General features: G+C 40.8%; 1 protein-coding gene and 1 long non-coding RNA gene across 2 annotated transcripts; one reads left to right on the top strand and one right to left on the bottom strand.

The window, feature by feature from the left end:
* Positions 1–8,070: 8,070 nt before the first annotated feature.
* On the top strand, positions 8,071–21,372 carry epha2a (eph receptor A2 a). Its single transcript, XM_071495257.1, has 17 exons — positions 8,071–8,251; positions 9,070–9,137; positions 10,668–11,304; positions 15,025–15,180; positions 15,290–15,622; positions 16,267–16,394; positions 16,506–16,683; positions 16,799–16,901; positions 17,173–17,225; positions 17,339–17,464; positions 17,558–17,743; positions 17,854–17,915; positions 18,388–18,597; positions 18,787–18,936; positions 19,242–19,435; positions 19,915–20,070; positions 20,539–21,372. Exons 1-17 carry the CDS (start codon positions 8,176–8,178, stop codon positions 20,645–20,647), a joined length of 2,925 nt encoding a protein of 974 aa, XP_071351358.1. The 5' UTR covers positions 8,071–8,175; the 3' UTR covers positions 20,648–21,372.
* LOC139631234 (uncharacterized) lies at positions 14,289–16,871 on the bottom strand. Its single transcript, XR_011693329.1, has 2 exons — positions 16,602–16,871; positions 14,289–14,640 (listed from the first exon to the last, which is right to left on the bottom strand). It is a non-coding gene; the product is annotated as an uncharacterized lncRNA (long non-coding RNA).
* Positions 21,373–21,722: the final 350 nt, after the last annotated feature.

Here is a 21,722-nt window from a genome sequence, read left to right as displayed (position 1 = left end):
ACACTGCGGGGCTGAGGCTGGCGGATGTTGCGGTGTGTGCACATACACAGGGGTATATCAGATTTACATCTGTCGTAGCGTGTTTGTGAATGATAAAGTTATTATTATTATTTAGTTAGAAATGATCACAGTGTACTTTTAGCACAGAAACACAAACACTTGACCCCCTGAAGCCAGTTTCTTTCCCAGGTTCAGTCATAATCAAGTGTAATTTCATTAAATGTAGATCTGTGTAAAAAATTGCAACCCAAAACTGAGATGGGATTTTTAATCACCTACCCTAATTGGTTTTTTCACATGAAAAACTATAGGAGCGAGGCGTCCAGACAGAAAGAGACAAGTATCTCTTTACAGCCACTTTGTGTTTCTTCAAGGTAATTTTGTCTCTCTGTGGTTGTATGATGTCTCTGGGTGGTTGTTTGCTCTTTGTGCTCTTTTTTTAGTCTCTCTGTAGTAATCTTGTCTTTTTGTGATTGTATTACATCTCTCTGTGTTCATTTTGTGTCTTTTTGTAGTTGTTTTGCATCTATTTGTGTATAATATTATTATTATTATTATTCTCTACAGTTTTGACCCACATCTAGTTTACTTTGTGAAATGATTAATGATTTAGTGTTCAAGAGAAAAAAGTCCATCACAAAGCCATAAAGGCCAAGCCTACTAAATGGAAACAGATCTTGTTTAAAACACATAAACTGATTATTTAAAAATGCATTTTGCAGGTTCCAGAGATGTCTTCATTGCTCTATGATGTTGTTATTTAACTCACTACCTTTTCTCTAAGCCTGTTATCAGCTGTACTTTATGTCCTGGCTGTTTGCTGTCACTTGGGGGCAGCTGTAGACTGCAGCATATGGTCATAACAAGCGGGACCCCTGTTGGTCTCTTTGTGGTATAGCTGCTTTCTACTTGTGTCAAAACACTTTTCACAGGCTCCTCATGGCACCATCAATAAATGCCATCAGCTCTCAATGACCCATCTCTAACTGGAAAAAATAACAGCGGCACTCAACGATGACATTAAGAGGCCATGGATTACCGAGTGTCAACAATTTTAAAAACGGAAATGAAAAATCTGAATAGCACAGGCAGCTGACTTTAAGTGGACAAACTGTATGTCCTGTTTGCGCTTCAGTGTTCAGCTGTCTCGTGTCATCAGCCTCTGAATCCAGGCCTACCTCAAACAAAGCAGGTGCCCTTTTGGCCAAATAACGATCTGATTGTTGTGGACCACACTGCCAGTCGCCCTCCCTGGTCCTCCCTTTTTCCTCCGCTGAACAGTTGTGCTCGTTACAGCGCAGACCTTGACTCAGCAGCCTTGTGGTTCCATCTAACACACAGAATGTAAGTTAGCAGCTGAAGTTGTACAAATGAAGCTTTCTGGAACATACTTAAAATTTTATGGCCACAATTTGCGAGTCCCACTTGTTTTTCGATCTCAGCTGGAAGTTTTTGTGTTGTTCAGATGTTCACATTTCTAGGAGACATATAAACATTTGGCGGCACAGCTCGTTATGAAACAGTCTCAGTGCAGGGTCCTTTAGTAGCTGTTTTGGAGCTTTCAGTCATATCACATGATCTTCCTCAACTGTTCCCGAGGTCAGGAATGAACTTTCAGTCTCAACTTTTATGCCAACACAAATGAGAAATCCTTTTAACACCCTTGATGCAAAACATGGGTAAGTAAAATGTTCAGAAAAATGGAAATTTGAACATACAATTAAGGCAGCTACAGTGAGACTCCACCTGCTGAGGAAGACGATGTGAGATATAATCAACTCAAGAATTGCCACTAAATGGACCTGGTGGTGAGACTGTTTTGTCCAGAATGAACTTTCAGTCTCAACAATTAAATTATAGTTTAATCCCAAAGTCTAAATTGGCTGCACACACACACACACACACACACACACACACACACACACACACACAAACACACAAACACACCATCCACACCACTACCTTACAAACAGCTGTAATGCCGGCGATCACACTGCAGAGCCCTCCCATGTTGGCTGGCCACTGTGAAATGTAAACAGTAAACAGGATGGAGCATCCTGTGTGTGTGTGTGTGTGTGTGTGTGTGTGTATGTATGTGTGTGTGTGTGTGGGGGGCTGCTAAAGAGAGAATGAGCCCATGCAGAGCGTGCTAGCCCAGCTGTCACTGCTATAACTTCAGACTTCAAGCTGGAGGACCACAGTGTGTGTTCAAATGTGTGTGTGTGTGTGTGTGTGTGTGTGTGTGTGTGTGTGTGTGTGTGTGTGTTGCCACCCCACACCCCCAGGCATTCTCCACAGCCCCTGGCTTCCTTCCTCCCCTTTGTTAAGCCTGCGGGGCAGACTTCGTCAAGCTGAGCACACAAACGAATGCATATGAATGTGTGCTGTCATCTTTATTAGGCCCCTTTGCCAACACCCATTACATTTAACACGGGTCTTTACTAAAGGAGATTTCACTTTCAGTCATGCCCTCGTCCCCCACTTGCCAGACAAGAAGGATTATAGTGACCTCAGTCTGGGATACATTTGAATACACAACCTGTTATATACTAATAAGAGAATTTAATACTGAGCAATGAACAAAGGCTCATTTTTAAATGACTCTTTGTTCCTCTGAGTAATTATATGGTTGTTAATAGTTGTTATTTGATATGTAACTTTGAAGGCAAAGTTAATGAGTGGTGGTTTAGTATTTCAAAGGTGAGACAGTCCTGCCAAATATCTTTCTTTGGCTTCTGTCTATTTCTGCAGTGTTCATTTTTTTTTTTTTTTCTACAGTTGCTCTTTGATGCATGAGGTCAGAGCCAATGCAGGCAGCGATGACTGATCAGGGCAAAGCCACAAATAGACTTAATCCATGTGTGTATGACTAATGCTCCGTGTGTTTTAACCAAATTCTCACATTTCTTCTCTTCAGAAGAAGAAGACCTGTCGGAGCGTGCTCTTTCTTTTGTGTCTGAACGCTACGCTGCACACAAAACATCCCACATAGACAACAGTCACCCGCCCCAAATTCCAGTTTAGGGAGGTAGCGTTTCCAGTGGTGGCATGTGGAGCTTTTAAAATGAGATGACTGAGGACATGGAGGAAAAAACAATGCACAGGCTTTTCAGCAAAGTCCAGACAACAGAGCACATTATGCCTCAGTGTAGAATAAAGAAGGTTCTACAACATCTAATCCCTATTTGTGAGGTACATAAAAGGATGGTGGTTTTGGTTTTGGTTTCTGGTGTTATTATCAGCGCACACTTTAGTTGGTAGATACTATACAATATGTGGTGTGTGGTTTTTATTCAGATTTGGTGAGAGACTTTATGTACTTGTATTGACCTTGGTATGCAGAGATTAATGACTCCAAAGCCTAGTTTCTGTTGTAGTTTATTTGTTCAACTAATCAGTACACGGTCTCCTATTGTGTCTTTCAGTACAAGCACAGGAGTGAAGTGCACAATTCACCTTGCATTTCCCTCAGTCTCATGAACAGTGGTGTGATTGTTGAGCAGAGATATCTCACGTTTTTGTCGTAAAATGTGATTGTTTTTGTTATGATGTAAAGCACAGATTGTGTGTTTTTTTTACGTTATCAGATAAGTAAAAAGATTACACACTTTTTTATGGCTTAAAAATTCCAACCGTGTAGGCTCATAAAGTGCCTTTGAAACCCATAGGATTAGCTTGAAAAAGCAAAGTCTCTCCCATGGTGTGGTTTCAGACCTCTGAATCAGGACCCACATGTTGGATTTTTTTAGTGACTCCAAAGCCTGTCCAATAATCTGACTGAATTCACCAAGGGGCTCAAGTAGATCTTTAAATATTGTGATTTCTATAACAATAGATATTACATTAATTAATTTTGCTTTACTGGAAATACATCAAATTGTTATACACACATCATATATTGAGACAAATGGAACATTTTAACAACTAATAAAAGCAAAAGTGAGGGAAAAGAATTAAACAACAACAAGAATAAATACTGGACTGCAAGTATTTATTTAGGTGTTGCACTTTAAGTACTTGTATTTAACTTGAGTATTTACATTTTTTTATGGTACTTTATACTCCATAATACAATTGTACTCTTTAATTTATTACTTCTATTCAGCAGCTACAGTTTCTAGTTACTTTTCATGTCAAGATTTTACATACAAAACATACGATTATTTGATGGAATATTATTAAAGATTAAATGACCCAGCAGTACATGAAGGAGTTGAAATTAGACCCATCTCGACCAGCTATAACATTAAACTACTGTTTACATGTTAGTGCATCAATAATAATGATTCAATCATATAATATTGTAATGCTGACAGAAGCTAATCACTTTTACTTAAAGTACATTTTGTTGCACATATTTCATATGTAGGACTTTAACTTGTAATTGTAATTTTTTCTTTTTTTTTTTTTTTGTGGTGTTGAATACTTCACTTAAGTAAATAATCTAAGTACTTCTTCCACCACTGATGGTTAGGCTATAGTCATCAAAAAACACAAAGGCGTGAATCCATCATTTCTTAACAAGGGTTTTGGGGGCCCTCACTGTGAGAGTGGTGGAAAACAGTAGGTGCACTTTATGTTGGCAACACACAAAAACTCCCCAGTGCTTTCAAAAGTGGTCCACCTCTCTGTTTGCTGATACCACGAGAAGTGTAAGGAAAGCCGGGGGTGTGCAGGGAGCAGGGTCTGAATGACATGGCGTTGCTGCTTCGGCCGCTGTTCACTGACCCACAAAATTCAGGCCCAGCCCCCAGTGTGAAGTACTTTTGTGTTGTCATTGCCCTTAGAAGCCCGGGACCAGAGGGAGGATGGGGTGTTTGGGCTGAGCACTGCGAGGCAGCGGTCCGCTCTCCAGCAGGACGCATGCTCTCGTAGGTGAATAAAAAGAAGCCTGTATTGTAATGAAAGCATTTACATACTTGTGTGTTAGAGAGGGTGTTAACCTTTGACACCTTTGAGAACTGGATGACAACAGAAACCACTTCTCAGAGTCTTAAGCATTAACACAGTTGAAAATAACACCTAAGTGTACCTCAGTGTGTATCAAAACCAATAAAGACAGGAGAGAAAGGGCTGCCTGAGTGCTTAAGATGGAAGTTTCCTTCAAGTGGCAGTTCACACTCAAAGCAAAATGTGTTGGGTAATTTCAAAGTGAGGGATATCTGGATCTTAAGGCTCAGTGTTGTTTCTTTGTGAGGTGGAAAAAGAGATCACGATTTTTATGTCTTAGAGGAGATATAAAACTAACTTTTTTAATCAAAAGAACTGATATTTGAACAATTAATACATAATTTTGGAAGCTCAAGTTGACAATAGTATATGGGAAGCATATCAAATTGATTTTTTTCCACATGAAGAATTGTGCTTAAAATGTAACCTTTGTCACCATTTAAAGGAAATTACTACCTGAAATTCATCAGTTAATACTGAAAAACACACACAAATGAAGTCTCCTCATGAGAATAAAAAGTTAGCATACAAGATTCATCTCTGATCTTTAATTGCAGTTCATAATTTAATACAGATGTTGTTTTCTTCCCTTCTCTAAAAGGTGAAAATGTCCTGTTAGAACAACACTCAAACTACTATTTGTGTCTGTAAGCAATGGAAGTGATTGTCATTTGAAGGTCAGAAAGTCATAACTCAACCCACACTTAACTTGTTAATCTATTTTTTTGGCTAACATCTTTCATTCTGTCTGTTGTATGATTAATGTCCGTGTATGGTAACGTTGGACAAGACAATGTCCGCCTCTTCAGTTGATTTTTTTTTGAGGGGGGGGGTTTGTCAGGGTGGCCGGCTGTGTTTGGCTCTCAGCCTGAGGGGCTCTCCTCTCCAAGTACACGCCGCTTCACAGAGAAGACTTGACTCTGAAATTCCTCCAGATAAGAGTTGCTAGGTGATGCTATTGTCAGATCTTCTTTGTGGTCACATATTCATACCCAAATTGTAAGGTTCTTTATGAGGACCGCCTCATTAGTAGTCATATATTCATACAAGACCACCCCCCCACTTGACCCCTCCTTTACCAGTCGTGGGAAAGACAAGTTCTGGATGACATGTGGAGGATTCAGGCAATTACTTGGAAGACGGTCAGTAAAGAGTGTCCAGCTTAAACACACTTTTATTTTGAAATGCTACTAAAGCTCAAACATACCGCCTTATGGACATTGTCTGAAACATTTACAACAACAACAAAAACAAATTCCAGCACAGATATGATTGGATAGAAATATCCAACATGGTTTCAATGTATACATCAAATAGTTGGTGTTTGAATTGTTCTGGCTCCACGACTACCAGAACAGGACTAGAATGGATTGTTTACATCCTATGGTATAGCCCAGTGTGTCATCTTTAATTAAATTCCCATGCCATGTGGAAGACTGGGCACCAAAGCTACAATATTAACTGATTTAAAATAAAAAACAAAAAACAAGCAAACAACAAACAAAACAAATTTTATATGTGTTTCTATGTTTAATAATCCAGTTCAGTTATATTCAGTGTATTTCCCCCAGTTCCCTTTTGCCAAGTCCATGAAAACATAGAACAGACAAAAAGATGTAAAACAATTACTCCAGACAAAAGTGCTAAAATATGAACAGCTTCATTCACCCAGAGAAATGCTTATTTAAAAATGCTTAATATTTATTTTCATGTTTTAATTACTACCAAGTTTTTCCAACTACTGTACTTGATATTAGGGGTGTAGAGTAATTAAAATTATTTACTCACGTATGTACGTCACTAGAATTTTGTGGTACATTCTTATCACTGTGGCTCTCTTAGAAAAAAATGTGGTACTTGAACTTTAATTGAGTACTTCCACATTTTGGTACTTTAAACTTTATTTGACTTTAAATATTGTGTTTTACTCCACTGTATTTATTTGATAGTTGTGGTAACTAGTGTTATGTTGAAATGATTGCTACTAAAAATGATGATTTGATATGTATCAATCTATCCAACAGTATAGCTATAGATTAAATGCTGTATACACCACATCTGTAATAAAAATCTATAGTACAGCATACAGTGTAATAACACTACACTCTAAAAGATGCTACTCTGCATAATTAAGGACTTAAAAATTTGATACTTTAATTATATTCTATGTTTGCTACTAATGCACCAATCATGTGCCTGTTCTTAAGTAAAACTTTAAAGGGAAAACTTTTCGGGAAAGTATATTCTGCTGTGGTAGCACTTTTACTCAAAAAAGACATCTGAGTGAGTCATCTACCTCTGATCATAGGACCTATGAAAGGGGCTTCTGCATGTGTACTTTTACTTTTCTTTCTTTGAGCATATTTTGCCGGTAATAGCCTCAATTCAGTGCTGATTGTAGAACATTTACTCGTAATTTTTTACACTGCAGTTCTTCTTTGAATTCCTCTTTGAATAGAACTGAATACTTACACAACTGATGGTTTCATAATCCAAATGTTTAAACAATTAGAGTTTTTCACATTTTGTTTTAGTTTTTGTTAACACAAGTTAACTAACTTGTTTTAATTCATGTGTAGGATATACTAAAGATGAGTTTGGTTTAATCTTGTTTACACCTGCAACTAGCGATTATTTTAATCATCGTTTAATTTACCAATTATTTTCTTGATTGATAAACTTTTAGAAAAGTGTGAAAATTGTCTATCACCTTCACTGAATCCAAGTTACCATCTTTAAATGTCTTGTTTTGCTTGACCGATTATATTTTTAGTTTATTGTGTTACAGTGAGAATCCGAAAATCCTTCCATTTGAGGAAGCTGGAAACAGCCATTTCCGCCGATTATTTTCCTGTCAGTCGACTAACCGATTAATCACTGCAGCTCTGTTGTTGAGATTTAAGGTAAAAAAAAAAAAAAAATAATAATACATTAACAGTGCAGCTTATGAAGGCCGTCATTCTCCTCAATGAAACAGATGTGGCGAAACAGTTCTGGCCCCGCCCCCCGGCTACCATATGTGGACAACTTCCTCATTCCAAAGTCCTCTGGGCGGGGCGACGACGCCACCTGTTTCTGAATGGGCCGTGGGCCGTGTTCACTCAGCCGGTGGGGTGAAGTGTTTGGAGAAGTGGAGTCAGCGCCGGACAGACGGAGGAGAGCAGCCAGGCTCTGGGATACGAAACTACCACTTCTTTTTTTTTTTTTTTAAAGTTCTGTGGCAACATGGAGCTCCGTCGGGTCAGCTTATTCCTGTTTTTATTTATTAACCAAGCATTTGTAAGCCTCCAGTCGAAAGAACGTAAGTACTTTTTCACACTCTGTGTAAAAATAATTGAAAGTGCAGCCTGGCTGTACCGCACCTCATGAGTCAGGAGGTTGGAATCTCATAGCCTGCTCTAAGTTTTTCTTCTGCTTTAACATTTTTACCATTGTCAACTTCAAAGTCCTCATACATGGGCCTGTTTGTTCTGTTTTGCTTTTCGGTTTTAACCTCGTCTAAACCTTTTAGAATGATGTAAATGATCGTGAAAATCAGTCTGTATTTTTTTCCCCCATAACTTTCTTCTTTTAAAATGAATTTCTTATTTGTAATTTCTGGCCTTTGTCAACTTAAGGGAAAAGGGGGCACCTGTGATATGTCTAAACATGTCAGACCCTTAGTTTCACTTGTTGCGGTGATTCATGTATTTCTCTCGTCATAGTGATTTAACTGCCCACGCCTTTCTCATACATTAGTAGTCCTGTATATTGGACCTGGGGGACACGGTCAATGAAGTCCTGAATCAGACCGACATGCTCGATTAAACTGTCAAAGCATGGCATGTGCCCCCCATAAAGCTGTTGGCCCCGGAGATCAAGGCAGAGGATTTAATCCTATACAGTCGAATCATAAATATTTCTGATAACTGAACAGGCCTGATTAACACAAATAAACACTCCACCGTCTGTTTATGACACACCTAATAATTAGGTCTGTAAATGAGTAGTGACTTTCTTTAATAGCTAAATGTGTATTGCTATATTATGTAAAAATATTTTCTTTGATGCATCAGGTGTCCTTAGTCACTCATTTGCTTGTTATAACTGTGTCATATGTTTTTCTGTGTATCCCTGTAGAAGTATTGCTGGATATGAGAGCTTCAGGATCAGAGTTGGGGTGGTTGACGTTGCCATATGAGAACGGAGTGAGTATTTATACCTCAACAGGCATTTTTAAGACTTCAGGTTCAAGACTTGAAACGGTCCTTCTCTGTATGACTGCAAATAAATAAACGGCAGCTGGAGCGTAGTCCATGTGAGAATTGAAATTCTGTTTAGCAACAATAACTCCTTTTTCTGCTCATTCAGTCCACTAAAAAAGCTCTCTGGGACAGATGGAATGATTGGCAGCCAGATGAGGTTTGGCAGAGCTCAGCTAGTCTCGTGTTAAACACTACCCTTTCATAAAGAACTTATGAATGCCATTAAAATGTCAAGGATCAACCCACAATTTAAATTTACAGTACCAAAGTGCATTTTACACAGTCACATTAGATTGTTTTCATTGCAACACTAAACCATAAAACTAAAATTTAAGATGTTTCTCCACGTGATTCCTCTCCGAATTTAGAGATTAAAGAACAAAGCGATCTGCACAGTGGGAACACATGAGTAAAAGAAAAAGAAAGAGTGGTCCATATGTGGAGAACCATCCCTCTATCTATAGTTCAGTGGCTTTCCATCTAAAAAAAGCAACAGGACATAGCCACTTCCACTGTGTGGGCTATGTTTCTTGTGTGACTGTTCTCAAAGATCTGAGGATAACTGTTTTATCAGATAGGATTTCCGCATGTCCGTCAAACTTTGCTTTGTTCTGATCTGGCTTTCTCACAGTTTCAAAGTGTAGTTATACTTGTACCAGAGATGATTATTTGCGATATGTAGTTGTGCGCTCAGCAAACATGTTTAAACAGAAGCTGGAAAGTAATTACAAGTGATTGGCTGAAGAGGATATAATATGCGTAACTAAAATCACAGACTCAAATGATCTACTATGCGTCTTAAAGTGCTGCTCTGATCTAATGGAATCAATTTAATTTTTTTTTAACTAGTTGTGATGTCATTTTGAAATATATCACATTTACTTTGCTCCTTCTTTTCTGCAAGAGTTAAAGTGACGTGTATTTAAGCATTGATTTATTCCCTGAAACACACCAGTACTGCTAACATATGAGGTATTAAATTTTAGTGTTAAATATAGGCTTTTAATCTTTCTGCTTGTCATTGCTTCCCCCTCTTAAAAAGTCTTAATTGCTGCCATTTCTCCTGCTGTGCCTTTGCACTGCGCTTATAAAGCTAATTTAACTATCATAAAATGTTAGTTGGTATTCTACGGTAGTATTTGCTGGGTTTATGTGTGCCTCACACACATGCACTCTTGTGTGTTAATGGAAAACCCACACACGTTGTGAGCGCAGCACATGTCGAGGCCAGTAATCTTAATGTGTGGAAAAAAAGCTCTGGCTCACGTCTGCACTTTATGAGCTTCTCACTCAGCATGAAAGAAGAGGTGTCTCATCAGTAAAACTGGTTCTTGGCAGGAACAAAGCCTCTGAACCCTGTACTTATTCACTGAAAACAATGCTTTCTCCTCTTTCATTAATGTAGTTTGGTAACAGTGACTTTTGCCCCTTAAACTGACCCCTCGCCTCTCTCTCTCTTTTTCTGTCCTACAGTGGGAGATAGTCCAGACGGTGGTGAATGGCTCACTTTTCTATACCTACAGTGTTTGTAGCATAGACTCTACCGAACAGGATAACTGGTTACGTACAACGTTCATTCAGCGGCGCCCGGGGACAACGCGTGTCTCTGTGGAGCTCCGTTTTGTTGTACGTGACTGCAACACATTTGATGGCGCCTCTGTCGCCTGCAAAGAAACCTTCAACCTTTTCATCTCAGAGGCTGATGCTGATGTGGGAACCAACTTCCGTAAAGGGCAGTTCCGCAAAGTGGCCACCATTGCTCCTGATGAGGTCACGCGGGGCCGTGTGCTGAAGGTCAACACAGAAACGAGGACCGTGGGGCCTCTGTCCAGAAAGGGCTTCTACCTGGCTTTTCAGGACATGGGCGCTTGTGTGGCGCTACTCTCAGTCAGAGTTTACTACAAGACATGCCCATCCACAGTGCAGAGCTTGGCAGCCTTCCCGGAGACAGTGGCGGATGCTCTCAGGGAGGTGGAGGGAGTCTGTGTGGAGAATGCCGTCAGTCAGGCCACCCCACGCATCTACTGCACAGCTGAGGGTGAATGGGTGGTTCCTGTGGGTCAGTGCCAGTGTCTTCCTGGCTACGAAACCACCGGGGACTCCTGCCAAGGTAAGAAGTGCCAGAAATATGCCATGCACTCAAGTGAGACGTGTTTGTGTTGCTATGTGAGTTGTAGTAAATGAAACACCTCCAACCACTGCTTTGGCAAGGTGTGAGGAATGAGCGCATGGGAATGTTAATTGTGTCTGGTTTGTGTGGAGATGTGCTGAAAAAACACCCCATATCTGTCTTGAAATTGGTCAGGCACAGCAGGGCTGCGCGCAGGTAAAGAGAAAACACGGGGAAGGTGTCTGAACCTGTCTCTGCTTTGTTTAGATTTTGATGCAACAACAGATTGCCTCTTATAATACAGATAAAAAGCACAGAAATGTCAACAGACTCCCATCAGTGCTTCATCATCTCTTCACCTGTTGGCCAATAACACATTCTTTCCACTGTCTTTCTCTCAGGACTCAGGAATGGGGCTGGGCTTAGGCACTGTTTTATGGATAGGCCCATGGCTAGTGGTGATAATGTACAGTAGAAGAGGCTGTGTCCCAATTCTATGTGGACTTTGAGTTTCCTGTGTTTTTACACCGTCAAACTGACAAAAGTATGCTCAAAGATGTCTATATCTCCATACTAAATTTGATTAAAATTTGAACATGCGTCAATGGACACCATTATCCAGTCAGATGAAAGTAAAAAACTTAAGTATTGAATCTTGGTAAAACATTTCACTTTCTCCACAGAAGCTTCCAAATGTCAAGTTTACAGTAGTTACAGTAGAAGGTCAATAAAAAAAACATTAAAAAAAACCCACACAGATGTGTACAGTAGAGGACATAGCTGTGGCATTTATACTGTATGTGCTCCTACTGTTTGTGTGGAAGTTGGCATTCTGGGGTGTGGTGTGTTGAACTGTCGGGAGGAAACGTGGGAGGAGAGAGGGTACAGAGAGAAGAGGAAGCAGGGAGGAAGGGCACAGTATGCTGCGGGGATTTCTGAAAGGAATTCTTTCACCCTCGCGTCACCTACAGCACCGATTGACTAAAGGAAGGGCCGTGTGAATGTGTCAGAATGACTACCTGAGTGGTGTGTCTTCTTCTCACATGTATTTGTTGTGCGTCAGTTGCCAAGGCGACAGAAACCACAGATTACAGGGATGGAGCCGACACACCTATCGGAGGTTATACTGAGTCAGGCTGTGGTTTATGACTCCTGATGGTACGAGTCACCTCAACTGGCAGAGTTTGGTTTCCTCATGGAGTCTGTTCCTTATAAATGAGCACATTATTCTTACCAGCTGAAAGAATTAAACAATTAATCAATTAGATGATTGATAGAAAATTAATCAACAGTTATTTTGATAACTGATTCAACATTAAAGTTGTTTTTTATACTAAAAATAAAAATAAAAACTTTTCAAATGTTAGGATTTTCCTATTTTTCTGTGTTTTATATTATTCTAAACTGAATATCTTTGGGTTTTCGACTGTTGGTTGGACAAAGGATAGCATTTTTTAGTATTTAGTATTGTTTCTATTTCGTTACATCTTACATTTTAATGGGCTTCAAAACGTGAAACATAAACTGCAGTTGTAGAAATGATGGCAGACTAAGGGAGGAAGTCAAGGCAGGGGAATGTTTTAGACTAGTTCCTGACCACGGGTGGACTCTGAGGCCAGCACCTGAAACGGAAGTTGGATGGCAGCTGTCGAGAGGAAGGCAGGAAACATTTGACTGGAAAAACTGTGATTCAAAAGTCTGGAGGATGACCTGTATATTAGGATGCAGGAAACACATTTTATTACGTAAGTAAAACACAGTGTTGTAGCCTCTCCCAGCCAACCCCCTAATATAAGAAACCTACAGCCTCATTCCAATTTTTAGGTTAACTGTAGAAAGTGATATCCTTCGAGGCTCATGGCCTGCATGTGGATTCCACCGAAGAGCCCAACTGTTGTGGGAAAAGGAAGTAAAGTGAGATGAGGAGGAATGCTGACTGACACAAATAAGCAGGTTGTCCTTGGTTGGAGTCAGAGGGTGGGGAGCAAGTCGACAGTTGGTGCATGAGGGTGGTTAGTTTCGTGGCTGCTTAGTTAGGTGTGGAGTGTAATTTAGTCAAGAGGATTAGTAGAGCAACAGGACAGCTGTTAGCCAATGACATGCCCCGCTTTGCCTCCCTTTGCTCTTTCATCCGGTTGTTAACACACGCAACGAGCTCCCTAATCCATGTTCCCACTCATTAGAACAATGGGCTGACACAAAGAGCAAAAAACAGATTCAATTAACAGATGCACCGGTGCGGAACATAAGTCCTTTTCACATGTGTGATGTAGTTAAAGAGAGCGTGGGACAATAAGAAGTTCCATCAACAAGTGAAATAAAAAAAAAAAACAATTGTTTAATGAATTTAAGTTTTGGATCAAATTCAAAAAGATGTTTCAATTTTTTGTAGATTAACAAAATTCTTAACAAAGTAGTGTGAGACATTTCCAAACTTTGCATTAACAATGTTTGTATTCATGCTTTGCACACATGCCGCCATTTGCGAGCTGTATAATGAGTAATGCAACATATTTATGGCACCACTCTGTCCACTCTCAGAGACAATAGATGAATAGGCCTGGAGTTTCTTTTGCTACGTGACAGAGGTCCTGCTGCTCCAGCTCAGGATGAAATGGGCTGGCCCCTTTTTCTTATGCGAAAAGACCTCAGCTACACCCCCACTGCCGCCAACTGACTCCCCAGAGGGAACTTCTGTTGGTGCTCCAGACCTTTACCCCCATCCCCCACCCACCCATCTATTCATCCCTATCCTTCCAACTCAAATTCAACCTGCTGCTTCTCCTCCACTGCGGCAATACACAAGAGTGCAAAGGTCCTTCTGCCTTGGTGGTGAAGTAACGTGACCACGTCTTCAATCCAGGGTTCATCTGACCTCTTCTCTTGGCCACCAGCACAGGGGCCACATGAAAGGCTGCTCCCTAGGGAGACAGCAGAATGAAAGCAGAGACAGGAGATCTTTCATAAGATCCACTCTTTTTAAGTTGTTTTTTTTTTTTTTACTGTGCTGAGGTCTTTATCACCCCAGAAAGTATGTGCATCTGTTTCCATAAACACACTGAAAATCATACTTGTTTCCAGCAGCTTTTCCTCTTTCCTGATTCTCTTGTCCACTAACTATTCAGCCTTGCATGCTGTAATTTGTGACTGGTGTCGGGGGTTAGCGGAAGGAAGGAAGAATGGGAGGAAACATCAGTCTCGCACCGACTTGCAGCTCTTGCGTCCTGATTTCTGTCCAGTCTGCATGTTCATTAACCTCCCATGCCCTGGAAGGCTGCTTATCTGGGTGCTCCAATGTCCATCACAGCACTCCACCAGTGTCCAAGGTGCCATTTCCTTTGGCAAAAACATAAATGTTATCTGCCAGAGAATATGCTCTGAGAGTTTGCAGGGGAAAGGCAGATCAGATCACCTGATGGATTTAATGCACTGCTGTCATCCGGTTGACACTGGCAATGTGACCTGAGACTAGGCCTCCAGGCGAAAAAGGCGAGTGGAGGCAGATCGTCAGGGAAATCCCTTTTCATTCCTCTGGATACAATGACTTAGTGATTATAGGTTACTCACAACAAATGCTTCCTGTTCGGTGCAAAGGGCTGGTATTACAGAGACAGCTTCATTGTTTGAATTTTGATCAGTCCTTCCTTCCTGTGTTTGTCTGTTTCAGTTATTCCTATATGTCATGCTTAAATTAACACACACCTTCTTTCTCTTACACAGCGTGCAAGCCAGGTTACTTCAAGCCATTTGTATCGAGCGAGTTATGTCAGGTTTGTCCTGATAACACCAAGCCCTCCACAGCCGGCGCCAGTGAATGTCAATGTGAGGAAGGTTTCTTCCGCTCCCCTTCAGACCCCCCAACGTCTCCCTGCTCCGGTAACAACCCCAATCACTGGCACATTACTGAAAAAGTCAACTTTTATACCTGTTGGAGGCAGTTTGAAGGACCCATCTAACTGTTCTGTCATCCACTTCCTTCCCCTAGCACCACCCAGTGCCCCTCGTGATCTAACCTCCACCACCCTGTCAGCAGAGGGTCGGCTGCAGCTGTCCTGGAGCCCACCACTGGTGACTGGGGGCCGCAGTGACCTCACCTACAGTGTGGTGTGCGAGCACTGTGACGCAGCGTTATGCGTCCCCTGTAGTGAGAGGATCCATTTTGAGCCAGGCGCTACAGACCTGGAGGAAACCACGGTCGTTGTTGCAGACCTGGATTCTCATCTGAACTACACGTTCACAGTGGAGGCTCACAGCGGCGTGTCCCAGTACGGCACTGAGAGGTCCATAGCAACCATCACCACTGCTCTGGACTATACCGGTGAGTGTGGTCATGTATAAAGCATTTTCTTTTCATGAAATCAACCACTTTATGAAAACATGTATTTGTTTTCGGTTTCTCTGATCTCATTAAAAAGAAAAGTAGTGGAGTCATAACCCTTCCCTTTGCCGCAAGCGGATCTTGCACATTTGATAAAACTAACTCCGACAATAAAAATCTAATCTAATCTCTATTTGGGAGGAGTAGAGCTACGTAAAAAGTACTGTCAACAAGAATCACAGACATAGCGCGCATAAACATCCACTGTATTTAATCATGTTTTACAGCTGTAATGCGTCATTTTATGTCGCGGTCTTCTGAAATCATCAGTTCACAATCAAGTTTAGTTTCAAGCAGTTTTCATACAATTAGGAAATATCAAGGTGATAAAACAATATTAAGTGTGTTTTTGAGCTGTTAAAGAAGGTCTCCAGCAACCCCAAACAGAAGATTATGGTTATAAGAGTGACAAAAATGTTTCTTTTTGTGTAATATATTTGTCAATTAAAACTCTGTACAAAAAGAAGGGCTTGCTACACAAAGAGGAATTCAGTCTGACCCACTGCATCCCAAAGGCTTTCATTTCCAAATGTCCTTTCCAAAGACTGCGATTAGTCACTAACCATTATTTTGCCGACCGCTAGATCCCCCCAAGGTGAGGTTGATCCATCTGGATGATCACAGCCCCACCAGTCTGTCTCTGTCCTGGACTCTGTCTCGCAGACCTCCAGCCCACATCAGTCAACGCTATGAGCTTATGTACCGCAGAAAAGTAAGACAGAGTGCTTTGTGCTCATTTGTCTTTTCTTCCCTCATTCCAAGTTTTAAAGGGGTTTCTGGTTAAGACATTCTAATCCACCCACTTTTAATTTTCTCCTCGCAGGATGATGATGGCGAGCCCGTTGTGACCACATACAAGGTCCTGATTTTGGAGAAAAACTCAGTCCAGATTAATGACCTGACCCCAGACACTACTTACATGTTCAGGGTCCAGGCAGTGAGTCCTGAAGGCAAGCCTGGCAGCTACAGCGCGGAGTATGAGTTTCGTACTTCACCATTAGGTAACAGCAACCTCAAAATCTACAGAAGATGAAACTGTTTCTCAAATGCCACTCTGTATAAACTTTTATTTCACATAGCTGAGTTGATAAATGTTTCTGTTTCTCTTTTTCTCAGCTGAGTCTCAGATCCAGAACAACTCCACCATGGTGATGGGAGCTGTAGTCGGAGTGGCACTTATTCTGCTTGTTGTGGTGGCCGTCCTGCTGTTGCGTAAAAGGTTGGTATCAATGCTCTTCATCTCCACATTCAACGCCTGTGTCATTCAGATAAATGCTATCCACAAACCTGCAGACTGTGTGATTACATGCCACAAGCTCAAGTGAATTAAGGACACCCTGGTGTGACAGCTTAGGGGGGGTTATGAGTAATAGGTGGTGCTGTTATTGAATACAGCTTTGGTTTTTTGAGCCAGGATGGACCTGCAATTACTAAAAATCCAGTCTGTATTCTGTTTAGTCCTTTAGTGACTAGTGTTGTTTTCCTCTCAGGAGACTGAACTCTCGCGGCAGGGGAGGACCAGAGGATCCCTACTTTTCAACAGGTTAGAACACGCACACACACACACACACAATAATAATTCAGTATTATTTATTGATGAAATGGTTTATTCATTCATTATTTAGTCTAATATTCTGGTCATTATTTCCTTCTCAGATCAACTCAAGCCTCTGAAGACATATGTTGATCCACACATGTATGAGGACCCTAACATTGCCATCCAAAAGTTTGTCACAGAAATTGACCCGAATGCTATTAGCAAACAAAAAGTCATCGGTGTAGGTGAGTGTTTTTAAATGATTAACCTTCCATTTAATAAAATCTCAGAGCGCTTCTGTTTCTGACGTTTCCTTCTGCTGTTCGTCTGCCAATCAGGAGAGTTTGGGGAAGTGTTTCGGGGTGTGATGAAGACTCCTGGACGGGGGGAGGTTGCAGTAGCGATCAAGACCCTGAAGCCAGGCTACTCAGAGAAACAGAGGCAGGACTTCTTGAGCGAGGCCAGCATCATGGGACAGTTTTCACACCCAAATATCATCCGCCTGGAGGGAGTTGTCACCAAATGTGAGTTGTGACCTTCAAAAGAAGTCAAACAGCCAATTACAATTTATTTCTATCAACTCTGTGTATGTTTTTCTTTGACTAAATGTCATTCTTTTTGTTTGAATTTTCAGTCAAGCATGCCATGATAGTGACTGAATACATGGAGAATGGTGCTCTCGACACATATTTGAAGGTAGGTTCTTATTGTTACAAAACAGGAGGCTGTTCCTTAATATATGTATTCCTTGAAAGCTCAGTTGAGGCAAACTCAAAAACCTCAGCCAACTTTCTCATCTTTATCTCGTCCTTTCATCTTTTGGGGACTATTTACTGGAGCAGTGACTTCCTGAAATCTTGTTGTCACCATTGGTTGCCAGTCAACCAGGGGAGACCCTAGGAAGTCACTCCGCCTACGAGGTGCTGTTTTCAGTCTTTATGCTAAGCTAAGCTAACCATCTTCTGGATACACCTTAATTTTCTGCAAGAAAACGAATGAGCATATTTCCCAGAATATCTAATGGTCAAAGTATCGATTTATGTGTGTGCGGTACACACTGTTAAAAGCAAAAAGAAGACAAAGAGTGGAATTTATGGCAGAGTAAAACTCAATTCAGAATAAAGTATAAGAAAAAGTTTTAAACTATGTTCATTTTTGTTCCCTTTAGGACCGTGATGGAGAGATTCCTTCATATCAGCTGGTGGGAATGCTGCGTGGAATAGCTGCTGGCATGAAATACCTCTCTGACATGAGTTATGTCCACCGTGACCTGGCAGCAAGAAACGTTCTGGTGAACAGCAACCTGGAGTGTAAAGTGTCTGATTTTGGTCTGTCACGTGTGCTGGAGGACGATGCCGAGGGCACCTACACAACCCGAGTAAGTCTAACAGCTATATATTTCACAGCCTAAAAGCACAGCTCAGAGAACAACCCTTTTTTTTTCTAGTAACCGATGTCAGCCTGTTAATTATATTTTTACTCTCAAGTGTCCAATCTAAAGTGTTGGTCTTTCAGCACCATGTGTTTCCATTCCATTCATGAGTTGTTAATTTATCTCCTCTGTCAGGGAGGTAAAATCCCCATCCGCTGGACAGCCCCTGAGGCCATCGCTTACAGGAAATTCACTTCAGCCAGCGACGTGTGGAGCTTCGGCATCGTCATGTGGGAAGTCATGGCATTTGGAGAACGGCCCTACTGGGACATGAGCAACCATGAGGTATATTTCATCTGTCAGATCTATTTCCAACTCTTATGGTTGAGATGAGGGATTGTTTTGGCCTGGGTAGGTCAGACTTTAATGTATATTACCACTGAGACTCTGTGCAGCATAGGTGTTGACTGAAAGTTGACTGATACTGTTTAGTTTCCCACCATCCTCTTTCAAATTAGCTGTTAACATCAGCATACGAATGCAGCACTTTTTTGGACTTCTGCCTATTCAAACTCTTTGTCTGTCACTTCGGTTATTATTATAATTCAAATCTGAGCACTGCCTTCACTCTGCCTTGGTCTCCTCCACAGGTCATGAAGGCTATCAATGAGGCCTTCAGGCTTCCTGCTCCGATGGACTGCCCGTCTGCTATCTACCAGCTCATGCTCCAGTGTTGGCAACACGACCGCTCCAAACGACCTCGCTTCTCAGACATCGTCAACATTTTGGACAAACTGCTCCGAAACCCAGAGTCTCTGAAAACCATAGCTGACTTTGATCCACGGTATGAATGCTATTTTTTATTGATGTTTAAGTTTCGGCAACAAAGTATTAACACGTCATATCTTGTTTGTTTAATCTGAAAAAAAAAAAAAAAATCAAAGTGTAAAAATGACAAGTGGAGAAGCATTACCATTATTTTTATAAGTATCATTATTATTAATGGTAATAAATCCTCTTAGGCCTATAGTCTAGTGTGTGGAGTATTTTAAAATTACACAAATTTGTGTATATAAGCCCTTGTTGCACGTTAAAAGTAGGTTTTCATCTTCCACTTGAATTCCAAGATTTGTCTCCCACTTTTTCGTTGACTAGAGCGGTTATTAGTCTTAGTCTTTGAAACACATTCTGAAACTGTCCAATCTGCTCTGTGTTGACAGTAAAACGGGTTCTCTCTTGTTCAAACATCATCACATGCTCTCAGTGTACATAAAGTAGCAGTAAATGGTAATGAGTAATCTAATTATGTATTGTTCCTTACAGTGTGTCCATCCGCCTGCCAAGCACCAGCGGCTGTGACGGCACCATGTTCAGGTCGGTGCCCGAGTGGCTGGAGTCCATCAAAATGAGCCAGTACAACGAAAGCTTCAGTCGCGCAGGGATCACGACCATGGAGCAGGTGCTCGCCTTGAGGCATGAGTAAGTGCGCACATGGCACAGGTGCAGCTGCACTGATGTATCTGGCACCAAGCCACATTTCGTAGTAACACAGAGAATGTATTGAGCTCTCAGCTTGAACATTTGTTGTCCTGTTTGTGATGCAGGAATACCCCACTCTGCCTCTGCCCATGTCATTCCTATCATTCTCTACTGCTATAATATATTAATACACAGCAGTGGTTCCAGCCTTTTAATACTGTGATTTACATAAAACAATCATGTTTTCATACAAACGAATGGTCAACTCAACCATTCAACCATGTATTATTATTTTAGTTGACTATTTCAGCTGTTTATTCATTACTTCTTGATACCTATTTTAACCATTTATGCAGCCACTCACTTTATGAGCTGCTTCACAATATTTTTGGGGGTATAAGTACCTAAAACAGAGTCACTATTGTTTTAGCTGTATAATTAACTGTATAATTTATCTTTTCCCTTCAGAGACATCAGGAATATTGGAGTGCGGCTGCCCGGTCACATGAAGAGGATAGCCTACAGCATCCTGGGCCTGAAAGACGAGACCAGCTCCCTCAGCGTGTTTGCAGTGTGATCTAAGCATTCCTCCAAATCAAAGAGCACTGACCGACCATGCCATTTCACTCATGGACATAGAGGACTGAAGTGGGGGGGATGAAACTGAGCCACTCTGCAGGATTTTTTTTTTTCTTCGGCACAGTGTGGCTCAACTGAAGAGGACCCTCCAAACCACTCAGAAAGGACTGAGATTGAAAACACTTATGTACTTTATGATAACAGAAGATGAATAATTTATCTTTATGTAAAAATGTTTCATATGTTGAACATAAACAAGTTATGTGATGTAGTAAATAAATGCTAGACAATGTGAGAGTGCGTAGCTTTGTATTTACTGAATGACTGAAATATTCAAGGCTCTTTATGATTAAGGGCGTTCTCTTTCAAGCACTCACTTTATCATGCCAGTCTTTCTGCATCCTTAAATCATTTTGTTTGGTTACACTTTTTGTGATCATTGAGACTTGCTTTTATATTTGGACTAATTGTTCCACTCAGGGCAAAGGATCACACATTCTTATGTTTTGTAGTTAGTCTCTGTATCACATGATGAATTTTCCTCAAATCATTTGTTTACACCAAGTCTTAATTCAACTGTCCATTTTTATTTAATATTTATTTTATTTTATATTTATGTCATTTGTTACATGAGAAGTAACGCTGATCTGGCCCATGTTTGCTAGATGGTGTTTATTTTTTATCTTGAAATAAAATCAGTGTTGCCTGTGACTGGGTCATGTACTCCGCAGTCGTCAATGTGTATTTGTTTTTTTAAACCGAGCTAGCAGTGTGGCCTTGTGAATGGCAACATCGGTTTGTCAATCATTCAACAGTGAAATATCATAACAACTATTGGATAGATTGCCATGAAATTTTACACTTTGGTGATTCCCTGTCTTTACCAATAGTGCCACCATAAGGCTTACATTTGTAGAACAGGGTGAAATACCTCAGCGACTGGATGGATTGTAACTTTTACTGATTCCTTCATTTTTCATCCAGTGCAATCATCACATCAAATTTCAGTTTCTCCAACACTAAACAAAATACCTTAAAGATTACTGATTTTTCTTTACGTTGTGTTTATTAGC

Source organism: Trachinotus anak, unplaced genomic scaffold, assembly GCF_046630095.1.
Source record: "Trachinotus anak isolate AG129_WGS33_773 ecotype Australia unplaced genomic scaffold, CSIRO_AGI_Tana_v1 ptg000013l, whole genome shotgun sequence".
Taxonomy (NCBI): Eukaryota; Metazoa; Chordata; class Actinopteri; order Carangiformes; family Carangidae; genus Trachinotus; species Trachinotus anak.
This window is presented reverse-complemented; position numbering and strand designations above follow the sequence as displayed.

Bases quoted from the DNA above. Each gene is read 5' to 3' on its own strand.
- epha2a (XM_071495257.1), top strand. From the start codon at position 8,176: ATGGAGCTCCGTCGGGTCAGCTTATTCCTGTTTTTATTTATTAACCAA. The intron at 15,181-15,289 runs GTAACAACCCCA...TCCTTCCCCTAG, and splicing joins CCCAACGTCTCCCTGCTCCG to CACCACCCAGTGCCCCTCGT. The intron at 18,937-19,241 runs GTATATTTCATC...TCTCCTCCACAG, and splicing joins GGGACATGAGCAACCATGAG to GTCATGAAGGCTATCAATGA.